Source organism: Camponotus vicinus, unplaced genomic scaffold (genome assembly GCF_025532165.1).
Source record: "Camponotus vicinus isolate PSW18456_S1 unplaced genomic scaffold, iyCamVici1.0 SCAF_9, whole genome shotgun sequence".
In the NCBI taxonomy this organism is placed as follows: Eukaryota; Metazoa; Arthropoda; class Insecta; order Hymenoptera; family Formicidae; genus Camponotus; species Camponotus vicinus.
In genome coordinates, this window is record NW_028141981.1 from 15,261,123 (window position 1) to 15,279,015 (window position 17,893).

The following is a 17,893-nucleotide window of genomic DNA, read 5'->3' on the forward strand; positions in this document are numbered from 1 at the left end:
GAAACTAATCGATTAATCATTATCGAATATCTTCCTCGATTTAACCTTTTACCTTGCTGGAAGCATGAAAAAAAAAGAAAAATACTTGACAGTAATTGGTCGATCGTGCCTGCTCTAACCCAACTCGACTGACATATTTTCTTGAAGTATAATTTATGTTATCAAAACCTCTCTCAACATCTGTCAGTGGAAATTTTGTTAGTGTCAGCTGTTGAGACAGAAGTTATAAACCAAATGGGATTCATAGCCTTTAGCTTCATATCCACGATATTCTTGAAGAATTCTTTCCTACATTTGACGTAACTGACAACTTAAAGAAACGTATATGTCAATCAACTAATGGGGAACGAAAAAAGTGTTCTACGTGGACTTGAAATCGAAGATAAGGCCGTCGAAGTTACAGATTATTGGATGCATTATGATGCGAGTATACATGACTCGAACCTACAAAAACTGTCGATCTTTATCAGCGAACCATCCTTGCATTTTACAGCAACATTTAGAAGACCATCACCATTAGAACGAGCAGCAAAGGTTAATCCTTATTTATTTTACGAGTGATAAGGGGTTTTCTCACACTCAGCATTACAAAAAATGTAACAGAAGGATATTTCTTAAATTTTTTATTCATTTAACAAATATAAAATGAGAATTGTTCGAAGTAAGATTCATAATTTTTAAATGGACTATTTATATGTACATTGTATTGTTATGTGTACATATATATACATATTATTATATGTACATATATATACATATTACTAAAATGAAATTAAAGATACGAATGTTAGATATGAATCTAAAGTGTTATGTTTTAGAATTTCATGTTGTATCGACATCCGTGTATTTTGAAATACATCTCCTCATGGAACAAAGGTAGCAAGTTTTTTCTTGCCACGGAAGAAGTCAGGCCATTGATTCAAGTTATTGAGAAACAGAATATACTACAAATATGTATCGGTTTGCACAGTATCCTGCAAGCTTTAATATTTCTACATGAAACTGCATTGGCATTGCATAACAATATTTGCAGTAGCTCTATTTATGTTACTGCGGAAGGATATTGGAAATTGGGTGGATTAGAATGCCTATGTAAATTGGCGGATGCGACAACAACATATTATCAAAGGATAAAAAGTTACAGATATGAAAAAGCGATATCACCAAACGAAGACATAGCTGATTTAATTAAATCCGCTAATCTAACTTCAATTGATTCATATGCATTTGGAGTATTGGCAGAAGATATTTTGAAAAACTTACAAGATGCAGGTAAACAAAGACTGAAAATTATATATTATGGACATTGTGCTCATGTCAAGTGGTATGCATACACAGTGTTATAATATTTTTAATTTCATGTCAAGTGTATAATTTTAGATGAAGCATTAAATTTATCAGAATTTAGGGAATTTTGTAAAAAAAATCTGCAAAATTCAGATCCATGTTTGAGAAGTAGATTACTGAATGTTCTGCAACATTCATTCTTCACTAATGAGTTTATAAGAATACATGCATTTCTAGAAGAATTACCATTAAAAACTGACATTGAAAGGGAAGAATTTTTCACGTAAGTAAATATTTGAAAAAAAAATAATATGAATAAATATGTATTCTGTCAAAGAGAAAAACAATATATCAAAAACATTATTCTTTATAGGAAGTTGAGGCAACAGCTACAGATGTATCCTGAGGCTATTGTTGCTGAACAATTAGGCAGAGTACTTCTTTCTAGAATTGTTTTGTTGGATAGCACTGCCCAAGTAAAACTTTTACCTTTTATTTTTAAACCCAAAGGTTAGAACATATCTATTATGATTATATTATCAAAATCTTTATTATCATTATCATAATAATTGTGCAATACACATATGATTATGTCTGAGTTCAAATAAACAAATAGTCTAATAAAACGCTTGAATTTTACAGATGAGAAAAACGACTTGGGGACTAGTTTATTTACAGTTTCTACCTTTAAGAGTATTCTAGTACCAAGACTTTTGCAAATATTTTGCATTCGGGATGTTTCTATTCGTTTGTTATTGTTGTCCCATTTCAATTCGTTTGTACATGTATTTGAACCGGAAGAACTCAAGAACCACATTCTTCCTGAATTACTTGTCGGGATAAAGGACACCAATGACGACCTTGTCTGTGCTACATTAAGGGCACTAGCTGATATAGTACCGATCTTGGGTGCAGCAGCGGTTATTGGTGGAAATCGAGGGAAACTATTTACAGATGGTCGGCCAAATAAGATAATAACTCATAGTAAAAATGTCGATGTTAGAAAAGGTTTAATATTTGCGCAGGAAATACCAGTTTTTGTGAATATAGATGAAAATAATGTGCATTTATCAGAGAGACCATCACCGGACGGTGGTGAGGATAAGAGGGAAAAAGAATTTGCATTCACTGAAGAGGAAAGCACTTGGTCGGATTGGGAAACGCAAGAAACAGCCATTGGAAATAATCATTGTGACATAACAGAAGCTCCTTCAAATACCGTGCAGACGGAATTGCAAAACGTTACTGGCGATGCGGAATCATCGCCGCCCTTGTCAAAATCACCGTCATCAAGTACTATGAAAACAAAGTATACAAAGAAACTAGTAATTTCCGACATCACAGAGCTTGATATAAAGAATTCAAAGGTAATAAAATCTCCAAAGGAAGAATTTGATTTCTTTACAGATATGGAACCTGTGATACAGAAGACGCAGGTCTTGCATATTCCAGAAGTGCAATCACCGAAAAGCATGTTTGATGTAAAAACTTTAAATGCTACTTTGGAGGAGCCTGATGATAATGATTGGGCGGAAGATTTAAGTGACTTGAGCATAGATGAGACACATGAAGTAGTGGAACAATGAGCTGCCTCTTTGTAAAAAGACAATTATTTGCACAAACGGGATAATAAGTTTATGATATTATAAACAAATGCTCATTTAGTTGTATCCATTTTTATCAACTTCCATTTAATATATGTGATTGCCAACAATACCATGTACACCATTAAAACAAATATTTTTAATAAATGTAAAATATATATTAAGTATACACAACAAATAGAAGGAATATTTATTCCTCATTCAAGAATTTCATGGTAAATTATGGAAAAATATTTAGAATATATTATGTTTATAACAATTGTTAGACCTTTAAATGCATATAATAGATTAAGATTTCTCAATATTAATCACATCTTATTAATTAATATAAAAATCATATATCAATGTAGAGTTGAACATGTGTAATCGTACATCTTCTCATCTAATTTGTTGACACATATATTTTCAAACAAACTTTTTTATATGCAACAAAAAGAGAAGCTGGAAGATCAAGGAAATGCAACAGACGTTAGACAACATATATATAAGATTATATATAGGGGAATATATAGAGATTTTGTTTCTCCTGTTGTCTATAACAACAAAATCTAGATCATCATTTTTCAGTCGCGTGGATAAGAAAGAGTCGCGATTCTCTGCAATTTTCGGAGCAAGAAGCAAGATGTCGGACGACGCGGGCGATCGAGTTCTCGACCAGGAGCAGTGGCGTCTGGAGGCGCAGGCAGTCATCAACGACGTGAAGAAACACGTGCGAGACCTGAGGGTGTCGGAGCAGCTGGTCAGCACGAATCAGGTCATCTACCTGAATCTGACGACGCTGGAGGGTCTGCGATTTTGCGTGGAACTGTCAGCCGCCGGTTTCGCCATCGTTGGCAACCGATACGACGACACTTCCAACGCGGGTAACGAGCGCTTCGAGACGCCCTACAGCCTCCTGGACTTTGTCAGTCCACGGTACAGGAACTCCTTCGGCAACTCGCTGTTGGATAAACTGAAGGAGCTGAACGATCGACAATAGACTTTGTACGAAACTGCGAGCGGAAACGCACGTTTCCATTGACATAGGTTAGAATTAACCGCAATTAATTAAGCGTCTTCAAGTACCTGCATTATATAGTCATTATATCGCGTGATTTAGAAACACGAAAATCATGCTGACAATTCGTAAAATCGATTCTCAGAAAATTCTTTTACATATTTGTATGTGTGTTTAGGGTTACAGGAAGTTTCTGAGGAATATAAATTTTTGTATATTTTTGCAGTTTAATTATTCTGATAACGAAGTGATATCGCATATCGATTCAATGCCAGAAATGGCCGGAACAAAAATTAATAGATAAGTATACATACGTACTACATCCTGTTAGATTCTCTTTTTGCTCTTTTATTATATAATAAAATGTTCTCTCCTCTTTATATTTATGAACAGAGAAGAACAAACTATATTTTTCTCAAGTGCAAATATGCAGAAAAATATAATTATTTATAAAAAACTGGTATCGATTTTCTCTTTAATATTATTATAAAGAAATTATAAAAACTCGATAGAAATAACAGAAATAAATTATTTCATGAAAGACAGTATTTTATGCAATTATTTTCTCTTTTCTTTGGAAAAAAAAGTCTCTAATAAACTGTAAACATAATTGTAAATATTAATTATAAATACAATTAAATTAAACAGACTTAAAAGTTATACATTGTAATAATTTATCAAGAGTCAATTTGTTCTACGAAAGTTCGTATCGTTCTTATCGTTTTCCACGAAATAATTTTATGATATTCTTGAGTTAATCAGCGACCTTACAAAACATACTGACGCATACATCTTATCATGTATATTATTCCTCATCGGTATTTTAATATAACTGGAATGCAATAATTTTACAAAGGCACTTTAAAAAAAGGCATTTTAGAGGCTGTTGAAGAAATGAAAAAATAAGAATAAATCTTATTAAAAATTATATAAGCTAAAATTATATATATAAAAACCATATATATAAGTACTATATAAATATACATATATAAAAAAAAAAAATCTTGTCACTAAAAAAAGAAACTTATTTATATTCCATTGGTTGCATAAGCTTTTGTATTCTTTAAACAGTTTTCAGTTGAATATGTTATCACTCATTCATTTGCAAAACCATTTCGTTTAAATGTGACTAAAATTCACATTTCAATATATCTCTACGTAATACATTTGCATGCACTCAAGGATGAAGGAAGTTATGCGACTGCCTCTTTTAAGATGTATAGCTTTTTTTACCTTGCTTTATAAATGCCTGTGTTTTTCGAGAGCTCAAATTCCGTGCATTAAAAGACCGCAAATTAAAGGCCTCGTATGTATGTCTTCCTAGATATAAATTAAGCTCTTCTAAAACGAATGCTTCCATAGCACATCTAGCTATTCGTGTATCGTGATCAAAGGGACCGAAACAATTTTTTTATACTGGCTAGTAATTAATTTAATATCACGCAGCTTGCTTTATTTATCTTTTAAATTATTATGATGATTATTATATTAATCTTTAATATTTAACCCATCTATCTGTCAGATAACATCTCGAGATACGATGCGAATATCTAGATACATCAGTCAAGTGCAAAGACATATATATATTGTATACGTCAGTCAGATGTATATCTTCAATGACTGCCGCAAGAATTCTATTTAAATTTCACGAGAGTACATGTATCGGGATTGTCTCGCTCGTCTTCGCGTCAATGCTCGAGGATTACCTAATAGCATCTTGGTCTCGGTGAAATCGACCACCGGAGGCATCGGGGCTCCCGCAACCGCTCGTGCGGTTCGCGGTCATTTAATACACCGTCCTTATCGCAACATTCGCGACAGGCGACAGCAGCATGAGTAGCGTGACTAGTCTCGACACTCCCAACTAGTCTTGTCGCTCGTGTCGCTCGGTGCGCGCGTACCAGAGGCCCGAGGTTGCGGTGGGTTGCACCTTGCACCTCCCTGCAAAGTGACGTTCGAGCGAGAGGAAGAGAGAAAGAGCTCGGTGCAAATCGACGAGTGTTGCCTGCTGCGTGTCCGTCGTGGTCGCGAGGACGCCGAGATCGGTCCTGATCGGTCCGGGCGAGCGACGACAGTTGTTACGAGGACACGCAGCGAGTCTAGTCCAGTCATCGTCGTCCGATGCTACTGCACTTCGATAGATCGCGCATCGGTGCGGCCGAGGTCGCGTCGTAGGCTGGTCGAGCGACGAGGTGAGCGGATCGCGAGGAGTCGACTTTCTTGCGCGTTGCTCGCGATCTCGACGATGCGTCCGCGGAGCCTGTCAAACTGCTCGCGATAGGCGCTGACAGACAGCTGTTCGTTCGACGAGAGCCTCTCGGAGTCGCGAGGTAACTTTGACAGATCGCGCGTCCTCGACGCTCCCCTCGTGTTTCTCCCGAGGAGAAATTTTCTCGGTTCGAGAGGGTCGACAGCCGGTTAGGCTCGTGTCTAGGAAACGCTTCCTTTCGACGACGACGATGTACCTTACGCGCCGAATACACCCGTTCGATTTCCATTCATGCGCGCGTTGTTTCCGACAAACGGAGAAAGTTTCGCGAATCGGAGGAGACGCAGTTTGACACAGCCTCGACATCCAGCGTACTTAATATTCTCGTCACGCGCGCTGAACGTGTCCGCTGGTACACAACCCCGCGCTATCTCGCTCTCTGTGAAATCATCTGTGCCTCTCTGTGACAGTTGGACTCGCGGCAGCGAGTCGCAGTGCGAATGAACGCGGGGAGTCGCATTTATAGACCTGGTTGCGACAACATCGCGTTCGACGCTACTGCTCCCTTTGCCAAATCGAATTCTATCATCCTGTGTCAAAAACGGAGTTATAACACAAATAGAGCCTGGCGTCGTGGTGGCGAGAAACTTAGCTAAGCTAACAATAAGTGGGCTTAGTTTTAGCTAAGTGGGACTAATTAACGCGTATCGCGATTATTAGCGCTTAGCTCGAGTGTTTTTTTTTCCTCTTTCGATTAGATCGAAGTAAAAATACTAGGTGCATCGTTTCTGGCGATATAGTTTCGATAAAAATAATTTTGGTCAATTTTGTAAAGAGATTTCTTTCGCGAAATCGTAAGTAAAAATAATATCGAGCCATTCCTATAAATATTAATAAATGCTTTCTACATTCGATTAATTTTCCACTTTTTTTATGATGACGGAACTAAAAAGGAACGAGATAATAATTGAGTTATTAATTGTGGCTAATATTTACAGGAACGCAACTTGTAACGTAAGAGAAGGAGAGAGCTTAGCGAGAAATCGACATTGTTCTGCCGATCCTATAAATGCGTGAGCTACTTAATACGGATCCTGTCTGTTTTGCATCGATACCATTGCACGCTTCTTTGTGGTTCACGGAACGCGCACAGACAAAATCGTCCTCTTGACAGGAGAGCGAAGTGGACTTCGCATTTATTTCGGATTAATATTGGCGTCGAGTAACGCAAAAGTAAAGTTGCTCGAATACGTCTTACCATCGTCCTGCGTCGTCCTGTTGTGTGTCATGCAAAGTGTATCACCTTTCTGCTTTACACTACGTCGTGTATGTTTGTGCAGTTTAGTGTTAAATGTGTAATCACAGCTACTCTTGGTTTAAAAGGAACATCGTCGAGACTTTCATCAATCGCATAATCGGCAAGTTTAATTCCGTTTATCTTACATCGAGGTAACGAACGCAAACATTTCTTTGTGTCGCTCGGATGAATGGCAGATTCGACGAACATTCTAAAATTTAATCGCTTGCATTCCTGATTTCCCATTCTTGAATTAAGAGAGTTTTTATTATATTTATGTAGTTTTTTAAATACTGAATATATATAGAATTATATATAGAATATATAGAAGTATTTTTCTTTATTCTCAAAATTCTCATATTTTGAAGTTTTCTATTTTTCTAAATCATGTTTTATGTATGGTACACATAAAATATATACGCATACATACACATAAAACTTGATTTGCATATATATATATATATATATATATATATATATATATGTATATGTATAGAACTAAATAGCAAGGTGAATGAGAATATAGTACCTTGAAAAGCTACGTATCCTTTGGACTGTAGTCTTCAATAAAATGTGTCATGTTGTTTACTATGTATTCTTAATTTAAAATCTATATGACTAATCAAAGTTATGATAATAGCAATCATAATAATATAATAGCAGCCATGATTAGAGTGTTGATTCATTCAATTGGAGTGAATTAAAAGCAACAATAAAAAAAATATTAATGTATTTTTTCTCTTGTTGCAGTGAGAGGAAAAGAAATTTTAATATGCTAAATTTTACTTTGCTATCATAATGATATGAGATAGAAATTTATAATTTTAATGATATAGAAATATAATATTAATATTATGTAGAAGATTTTTTTCTTAATATAACTCGGCTAAAAAGATTTTCAAAAATTTTGTACAAATCTTTTGAATATATGATTAGAACAGCTCTAACAATGCTTTTGTGCTATTTTATTATTTACACATTAAGTATGAGTTAAATAATTATTATTGTAAATTAAACATGGATTTTTATCTCTTTAACATCTCTTTGTGACACATCCTATATTCTAAATTTAGATGCGCAGACTGCGTTCAATGTATATTTAAAGTATAAATTAGATAATGTAACCTCTTAGAGAGAGAAAATTGCTGTTCAAGATGGGCATACAGGGGTTTAGCACAATGGGATGTTTGTTCCGTTTTATGCTTTATGTTTTATACTATAATAAAAGAAGTATAAAATATATTATCTCAGAAAATTAATATTAAAAAGTATTTATATTAATAAAAAAAAATGAAATTAAATTAATTAAATATACAATGCAGAAAATTAAAAATTATGTTAATAATAAAATAAAATTATACATGTACTGAGGAATAAATCTCTGAAATTGAAATTATTTCATCATTAGCTTATTCCTAGGAAAAACTTATGAATCATGATAAACTGTAAGAACAAGATAAAGCTTATCATAAGGCAGATACATTCTATTGATACTGACTTTTATCTAACAATACTAGAAAGCATAAGGAATTTTTTAGATTGTCAATTCTTTAATTCTTGATATTAATTATTAAAATCTTATTTTTCAATTTTTTCAACTTAAAATTATTAAATATTGATGTTCATTGAATATGTAATTTTAGAATAAATTGATTAATAACAGATTTTATTGTATTAATTATAAAAATTATGCTACTATTCCTTAATTTTCCTGTAATACTTATATAATTTGCTTTGTCTAGGTTCAATGAGGCACTTGCTGAAACAAAGTGATAAATAGAACAAAAGATAGATGACTTTCTCGAAAGGAAGGCATGGCAAGCTTGATGGTGAACACCTCTAGTAAGAATAGCTCGCGCAGTGGATCTCCTAGTAGAACACCTTCGACATCTCAACTACATCAACAGCCATCGACAGTGAGCTTGGATCATACTTCGAGATTGCGTAATGTTTCAATGTAAGATTCCATTAAACAATATATGTAGATATTATAGATATTTTTTGTATATTTAATATTTATTATATTTTGTTATATTTAATATTTAAAACCATTCAGAGCATGATATATATATATATATATATATATATATATATATATATATATATTTGTATATAATATTATTGTGTAATAATTTTTCTGTTAATATTAATATGTTGTAAATACCAATTTGAAAAATTAAAGAAATTAAAATAATAAATAGAAATGACATTTATTAAATATTTATTAAATATAATTAATTTATTAAATATATGTTTTAGCTCTCAAGCAGGGGAGGGTAGCACAGGCAGTGGAAGTAGTGGTGGCGGCGGTGGTGCTGGAAGTAGCTTCAGCATGAAGAGCAGCAGTAGACAAAGATCACCAGGGAATTTAATTCGCACAGGAGATGCTATGGATGAACCAAGTAATATTACAAACACTGCCGAACCAGAAGAGTTTGTGCCAAATATTCATCCACCGACTGATGATGAAGGAGTATGTATTAAAATACTTTCATTGATTCGAGAATTTGAACAAACATCTCTATTCCTTAATAAAACACTGTACAAGATAATAAACGTTTACATCAATGATAGGCAGAAAAATTATCACTCTGTATGCTTAATGTATATGTGTATTGAATATGTAACATGACTTTGCATTCTTACATAAAAAGAGTTACATAATATTGTGTATGCACTAGTCTCAAGGATGAATTATCAACCACTTACATATAGTCAGATCGTAGGTCGTGGCTATATTATTTAACCATATTATTTAAATTATTAATTAATATGCACATAATATTTTCAGTAAAATTATATTAGTTTCATATCTAGATTATTTATTCAAAATTAATATAAAAATGTTGCGATTTATTTAATCTCTTACTACAGAGAAAAAAGAATTAGTAATTTGGATCAAATTTTTTAAGATAATTTGCTTCTAGTATGTTGAAATTCTGTTTTCAAAAAACATGTTCTTATATTTAACATTGTATGTGATTTACATCTTATACATCTTTAAATAATTTGTGTATACATGTGTATGTGATATTCATGTACTTAATGTTTCTAGGAACAATACCATACAACGCAATCGTTCCTATCGAATGGCTCTTCTGAATTGATAGCCGACGATGTTGACTCCAGCGCAGCACGAGTTCGTCAAGCTATTGAACATATACAAAGTAAAATCGCTAAGACGCGAGAGTTAATAAGAATAGAACAAACCACGCGGGATGGTATGTAAACATTTCTCAATTTAAGTAAATGTACAAAGAATTTGCCTTTCTTCTGTTGATATGTATTATTTATACACACAAATTATATATGTTATTTGATCTTTATAGAAAACGTCAATGAATATTTAAAATTAGCTGCTAATGCAGACAAACAGCAGTTAACTAGGATTAAAACGGTATTTGAGAAGAAGAATCAAAAATCGGCGCACAGTATTTCACAATTACAAAAAAAGCTAGACAGTTATATGAAAAAATTGAGAAATTATGAAATGAATGGCGCACCCACGAGTCACAGACAACCGAGAGAAATGTTACGTGATATGGGACAAGGACTTAAGTGAGTGTTAAATAGATAATTATTTTAAGTACGAATGTGTCACTTTTTTAAGAAGTATCTAAAGAAAAATGTCTATTTTTTGCGAAGAAACGTTCATATAAGTTTTATTATATTTTATTAAAAATATTAGAAATAATATCTTTGGCTAATTTGGACTTGCATTTCAGACATGTGGGAGGAAACATAAGGGACGGAATCACTGGTTTTTCAGGGTGAGTCTTCATTTAAAAATAGATCCCATACCTAAATATTCATTTAAAAATAGATCCCATACCAAATATGCTGAAACTATATTCTTGTAGTGGTTGATTCATCACAGAATCATGTTGCCATTAATATCACACAACATGTATATTGCATTTTAAAATTAATAAATACATTTACTTTTTTTTTAAGTGTACAAAAGATATTATATAATAATATTGTGCTTATTTATATTTATAATCATATTTTCTCTATTGCAGAACTGTAATGTCTAAACCAAGAGAGTTTGCTCATCTTATTAAAAATAAATTTGGAAGTGCTGATAACATAAATACTTTATCACGTAAGTGACAAATAAATTTCTAATGAATTTGATACGTATTTATATATATAAAATATTATTAACAATACATATAAAATATTATTAACTAATAATTTTATATTAACTAATAAATATAATTAACTATAAATCATATTTATTCATATGTTATAGCATTTGGTTAGAAAGAATTGGGTCAGAGTAATACATTTTCTTAAACATTATACATGTTGTCATATATTTTTTTTAAACATTACATATGTTATTTATATTCTATTTAATTATTAAAAAATAAATTTTATATAATTTTTACAATATAAAAAATGACATGTTTTTTAAATATTTATTTAAATGTAAAATATCTTGAAATAAGAAAAAAATAAATATTTTATTAACATTTTTGCTATCATGGCAGTTGAGAGTAGTAAGTAATGTGTTGCTCAAGGGGCGAAAGAATTCTGTTACACTTTATTATATGCTTCTTGCACATGGTATTTGTATTTTTTTCGGCTCTGCTTCAAGCTTCTTATCTTCTTTATAAAATTGAATAATTGATAACAATATCACTGTATCTTAAGTATTTGATATTAAAAATTATCTTGTTTAGATAATATATTTCTTACTTTTAAACATTTTGCTTATTAATTTTCTATTTCAATAAAATTTTTTAATATAATCTTATCTTTTATGTTGCATATATTTAATTTAATATTATCTTTTATTATGTAGTGAGATATTATATAATTTGCAGTGGCTTTTTCTGTAATTATGTATTTGTCTTTCTTTAGTTACCATCAGTTATCCAATACTTAAAAAATAATGCTAAAATATATAATCTATAAAAATAGAGTTGTGTTATATACTATTATAATAAAATAAAAAAATTTTTCGCTTCTTAACAATTATCTAAAGTAATAAAAAAAGCAATTTATGCATTTTATTTATGTAAGGAAACTAACTAAATAACATAACTTAGAAAAATAATTTTCATTTCTCGAAAGGCTAAACTCTTTGGTATTGGATAACATTCTAACTTGCCACCTCTGTGTCTCTACAGATGGCTCGACTTTTTATGTAAACGATACACCGCATGCAGGTAATGGTGATAACGCTAGCGTTGAAGAAGACAAAACTCATCATGGTTCAGCCACGCTTCCTGGTGGATGCAGTCTAGGATCTACTCAAAGCGCAGCGGCTATGAAATTCCCGTCCGAGGAAGGATCCGAGTGTTCTAGCGTGACCAGTGAAAGCGGTCCTGGTAGTAGAGGGCAGCCGCATGCTTGTCACACTAATAATGCAGCCTTGAGTCTCAAATCTATTTTCGCAGAACTACAAGAACATCGGGAAAATCTTGATCAAATGAGGGAAAAATTAGATAGTGTAAAGGTTTGTATTCAATTTCAATTATGATGCATTCAGTACATTTGAGCTGATATTTTAAATAGATTATATAAATATGTGAGATAAAAATTGTAATTTTACAACAATATAAATATAAAGCTATATTTTTTTTTATTACCTAGACATTACAACAAGAAGTGACATATCTTTCCCATTCCCTCCAAGAAGAACGTTTCAGATGCGAACGTTTGGAAGAACAAATTAACGACTTAACAGAACTACATCAAAATGAAGTAGAAAACTTGAAACAGACTATCACGGATATGGAGGAAAAAGTGCAATATCAAAGCGAGGATAGACTACGTGATATACACGAGATGTTGGAGAGTTGTCAAACTAAGATTTGTAAGATGGAACATCAACAACAACAGCATCAGCAATATGTGACATTGGAGGGTCTAGATAATAGCAATGCGAGAGCATTGGTTGTAAAATTGATAAATGTAGTATTAACCGTATTGCAAGTTATTTTGCTTCTTGTTGCAACAGGTGCTGGTATTATGATGCCTTTCCTCAGAACTAGGTAAGATATTATTAAAATAATTTGTTTTATACTTTTCATTCTAGCAATGAATTATTTATCAATGTGGAATATTTAAATCACATATTTTATGTTCTTATCATTTTAACAGATAATTGCACATAATGTGCAATATAAAGAAGATACCAATATACAATAATCTTTCTTTTTCTTTCCTTAAATTATGATATTTTGTTCTTAAATTTCATTCATCTTCATACCATATAATATCAGATTATAATTTCTTTATTTTGCTCATTCATTATTCTATTTTGTTTTCGCATGTTTGTTACAGCTGTACTAAGCCTCATTGTTTCATGTGTAGGGTGCGTATATTAACAACTACATTTGTTGTGCTTGGCATAGTATTTGTGCTAAAGCAATGGCCTGAGGTACATGATGTTGGTAGTCATCTCATACGTCATCTTAAACAGACTCTCGCCATGAAGTAGCATTGTAAGTATATTAAATCCTTCACATTCTTTTATTAATACAATTTAGTGCATCATTATAATTTGGAATTTAAAATCACACAAATGTATAAAAGTTTTCAAATGACAGAAATATTTTAAGTAAACAGTATTTATTATTTTAGGGTGGAATACTTAAATTTAATTGAATTTTGTGTGACGAAGCTGGGTTAGATTGGATATACATTGGTGGAAACCTGACATCCATTTATCAATGTTGTAACATTGAAGCAATAATAGTATGTACATAAGTATGTAAATAAGTTTATATTTATATCTTTGATTATTTATACTTTTTATTATTATTATTATTATTTTCGTAAGAAATTAAGTAATATGTTAATTTTATTTTTGATATAATTATTTAAATTGACACGAAATTATTTGTTCTAAGAAAATACGCCATTTTTAAATTAATTTGTACAAATTTTCATTAATTTATATTCTCACTTTGATCTGATATTAGCTTCATTTTTTCATGATTCATTAACAATTTATAGTACTAGATGAATGACATTAGAAATTAAGACAAAAAATAATTCAAAGTGTTATATAGCGTGACACTGCTTGGGTATATATATGTGATATATTATTATAAAAGTTTGATTTTTTACGAATTGGCAACATATCTCATGTATTTATTTTTTGACTGATAAATGGTCAAAAAATAGTGTAAAAGAAATCAGAGAGTGTTGTTCAAGTGATGCACACCAGAACACTGTCTTCAATCTGCATGATGATAGGTCCAGCGACGATTTGTTTATGTAAAAACAGTTTGTTTTGAATCTTGGATGTATATGCTGATAAGTGAAACTAAATGAAGAATTTGTAACATCTCGTCCAATTGCTAAACAATAATTGTAAATTAAGACAGAGCTCTTATATCACTAAAAATAGCTACTGTCCGGTATTGTATAAAATATAAAGTAGTATATATTGTACATTGTTTACTTGTTATTTGTAAGATTCGATATATAAAAAGGTATAAATTCTCTAGAAAATGCAAGCTTTTTAATTATTATTGTTGTGCATTGCATAAAATAGTTAGCATGTAAATTGAATTTTGCGTGCAATAAAAGGAACAATGAAAGAAATTCTGCTGAAAGCTAAAAAATATTATGTTTGTATAAAATCAAAGTTAATATGAAATTTGAATATAAATAACAAGTTTCACATACAACGCGCGCATGTGCTATTAAATCCAATATCAATAAAAGAGGACCAAATGTCTCTTTCCTCTTATATTACGATATAATTTACATTGCATTACATATATAATGTTGAAATTGTGTACATGACAATGGAAGACACAGGAATAATTTATTATTAGTCCAGTTAGCAATCTAATCATCAAAAAAATATAAATTCGCATGTATATTGTAATGAGCATAAAGAATTGAACCATGACCGTTAATTGAAATGAGAGAAAGACTGAAGGATTACACTGCTGTAATAATTATATTTAATTTAACATTGGCATGAATTTAATAATATGCGCTATAATTTTAAGTTTTTAATATTGGAAGGAAATTCTTTATATAAATTAATGTTATATCATGTGGGAGAATGCTTTATAGAAACGCGCAAAGTATTTGATACATGGTAAAAACAAGACAAGATTACAAAATAGAATTTTAAAACAAGACTCAGCATCTAGTTTGTGCTTCTTCTGTGTATATCATTACTATTTAATAATAGAGCATAAATATGACTTATATATTCACTATTTTATAATATACTTTTCCAGTACTTTTTCACTATTCCATGTTTGGGATTCATGTTTAAGCACTATTGTTGTTTGGTACAATCGCAACGATACATATTAAATAGCAAATATCTATAGAAAAATTTCATCCATCACGCTGTTTTTGTCTTGCACATAGAAATTTCAATGTTTATCCTTGTTTCACGCTGTTATATATTTGTAGCTAAGTAATAATATATATATGTTTGCAGCTAAATAATAATAACAATAGTTTGTATTCAACAGTTTGGTATCCGTGTCGATTTAATAGCAAACGTAGCAAATACAACAGCGAAAGAATTTCCTATTCAGAAAATAATTCAAAATAGTTGCTTGTATTGTATATAAAAGAAGTTTAATGATATATTTCACTGTGTCGATACGAATATTTTGAATATTGACAATTAATACATTGTCAAATGTATTAACATGTCAATTGTATTAATTTGTAAGTATGTAAGAAGATAAAAAAAGAATAAGGATATGTTTGATAAATGAGCAAAATAATTCAGCGTATGGAAATTGAGAAGGCGTGATGAAATAATTTTATGCTTAAATGCGAAGAGATTGATATTCAATTTATTCCTGATCTCAAAGCACAAGGAAATTTGACTGCATATTCATCAAGTGTATTTGTTTTTCTCGTGTATAGCTTAGCATTGGTTTGGGCAATTTGACAATTGACGTTAGAAAAGTGGTTTTTTTAATATTTTCAATATTATTTTTCAAGTTCCTCTAGAGTAAATATTCCATTTCGGATTTATACAAATTGCTGTGATTATGCTAGGTTTATATATAAGCGTAAAATTTAAGGAGCAGCTTTGGGATCAATATAACTGCAATTGGGAAATACTCCACAAAACATACGTGCTGTATATATACAGATTTTTCGTAAATACCGTGCATTATTCATATACGCAGTAAGTAATATATTTGCGATAAATAAAGACGTATTAATTGAACCGAATATCTCAATATGTTTTTTTTTTGTTATATAAAATACATATAACTAATTTTTAAAATTGTAAATATTTAATATTATATAATCACGTAAATAGTCAAATGTATAGGGTGTTAAACATGTTAAGTTTTATATTAAAATGTGACTATATATATATATATATAGTATATATATATGTGTATATGTATATATATATATATATATATATATATATATATATATATATATATATATATATATGTGACTATATATATATATGTTTGAATTGCATTTTGTATTGCCATTTAGCTTCTTCTTTTAAACGAAATATATTATAAAAAAATTTAATTCCGTTCCACATATTCATTAGATAATACACAAAACACCCTATATGTTTGTAATTTTAGATCATGGTGCTTTGTAACATATATATTTAACACTATTAAAGAATTAGAGAATTTATTTACACGATCGACCACCGATTTTTAATGAGGGCCCCTGCACGCTTACAAAAATACTTGAGCGATATGTAGAGGAAAGAAACTGAAAGATTAAAATATACAATAGATGATGCGCCAATTCTCGAAATTATAAAAATTATTAAACAACGACGAACGTATTTTGTACTTTATTGAACTATATCGCATAAGTTTACGTTTTTCTACATAAAGCCGTTTACAATTTTATATGTATTTTATATTTATAAAGCTCTACGGCACAACGTCATACAAATATATGTATCATATAATTTGCAATGTAATTAGTGTTGAAAATAATAATTTGCCATCGTTTGTAGCTTAGGGGCCCCCTTTATGTAGATATAACGTAGGCAACAGAACTATTAAATAAATTATGTCATCGATGCCTTGCGTAGGTAGGTAGTTAATGTCAAGTTATAGAATAAATATTCGTTGTCAATTGTAGAACGGTAATAGGCAAAGCCAGCAGCAGTTATTGTAAAGATTGTTACACACTCATTGTGCATATATATAAAACAGCTGCGTTCGAAAAAAAACTCTGGTATTTAAGAAATAATAAAAAGAATATTTCAAAACCTGTCTGAACATACGCTAAATTTATATCCACATTTTTTGGTATATTTTTTAAACGTGAATCGTGTTATTGCTGCTGGTAGAGTCGACGTACCGAGATACGGATCGAGCGGCTGCTCTATTCACATTATTTCGTACTGTCAAAATAAAACGAATTTTTAGTAAAATTAGTTATGTTCAATTCCATTTTGACCTTGCTCGTTCGAATCTTCTTATATTAAAAATATACAATCGTTTCTTTTATGAAAAATTTATGCTTCAACGGGACTAATTTTAGGAATAATGTGGCCA

General features: G+C 31.0%; 3 protein-coding genes across 17 annotated transcripts; all 3 read left to right on the forward strand.

Annotated features, from left to right (window-relative positions):
- Positions 1–22: 22 nt before the first annotated feature.
- Positions 23–3,074, forward strand: LOC145977493 (protein-associating with the carboxyl-terminal domain of ezrin). 5 transcript variants are annotated; one of them, XM_083109562.1, is made up of 6 exons: positions 23–534; positions 819–1,272; positions 1,381–1,570; positions 1,661–1,797; positions 1,930–2,244; positions 2,362–3,074. In XM_083109562.1, exons 1-6 carry the CDS (start codon positions 340–342, stop codon positions 2,871–2,873), a joined length of 1,803 nt encoding a protein of 600 aa, XP_082965688.1. In that variant the 5' UTR covers positions 23–339; the 3' UTR covers positions 2,874–3,074. The 5 variants fall into 5 exon arrangements, with proteins under 5 accessions (XP_082965688.1, XP_082965686.1, XP_082965689.1 ...); XM_083109560.1 differs by having other exon boundaries at positions 24–534; positions 1,930–2,295; XM_083109563.1 differs by having other exon boundaries at positions 26–534; positions 1,930–2,596; positions 2,695–3,074.
- Positions 3,075–3,182: 108 nt separating this feature from the next.
- LOC145977497 (GSK3-beta interaction protein) lies at positions 3,183–4,436 on the forward strand. The gene is made up of 2 exons (XM_083109573.1): positions 3,183–3,917; positions 4,115–4,436. Exon 1 carries the CDS (start codon positions 3,349–3,351, stop codon positions 3,868–3,870), a length of 522 nt encoding a protein of 173 aa, XP_082965699.1. The 5' UTR covers positions 3,183–3,348; the 3' UTR covers positions 3,871–3,917; positions 4,115–4,436.
- An 897-nt stretch (positions 4,437–5,333) lies between these two features.
- On the forward strand, positions 5,334–17,772 carry Dmtn (transmembrane and coiled-coil domain 2 protein Dmtn). 11 transcript variants are annotated; one of them, XR_014440513.1, is made up of 13 exons: positions 5,334–6,080; positions 7,096–7,515; positions 9,137–9,351; positions 9,654–9,867; positions 10,450–10,615; positions 10,724–10,952; positions 11,120–11,164; positions 11,417–11,499; positions 12,533–12,861; positions 12,999–13,399; positions 13,692–13,852; positions 13,992–14,117; positions 14,538–17,772. XR_014440513.1 is itself a non-coding variant. In XM_083109565.1 (12 exons), exons 3-11 carry the CDS (start codon positions 9,209–9,211, stop codon positions 13,846–13,848), a joined length of 1,767 nt encoding a protein of 588 aa, XP_082965691.1. In that variant the 5' UTR covers positions 5,334–6,218; positions 7,096–7,515; positions 9,137–9,208; the 3' UTR covers positions 13,849–13,852; positions 13,992–17,772. The 11 variants fall into 11 exon arrangements, 9 of the variants coding, with proteins under 9 accessions (XP_082965691.1, XP_082965695.1, XP_082965690.1 ...); XR_014440514.1 differs by having other exon boundaries at positions 13,992–14,105; XM_083109565.1 differs by having other exon boundaries at positions 5,334–6,218; positions 13,992–17,772.
- Positions 17,773–17,893: the final 121 nt, after the last annotated feature.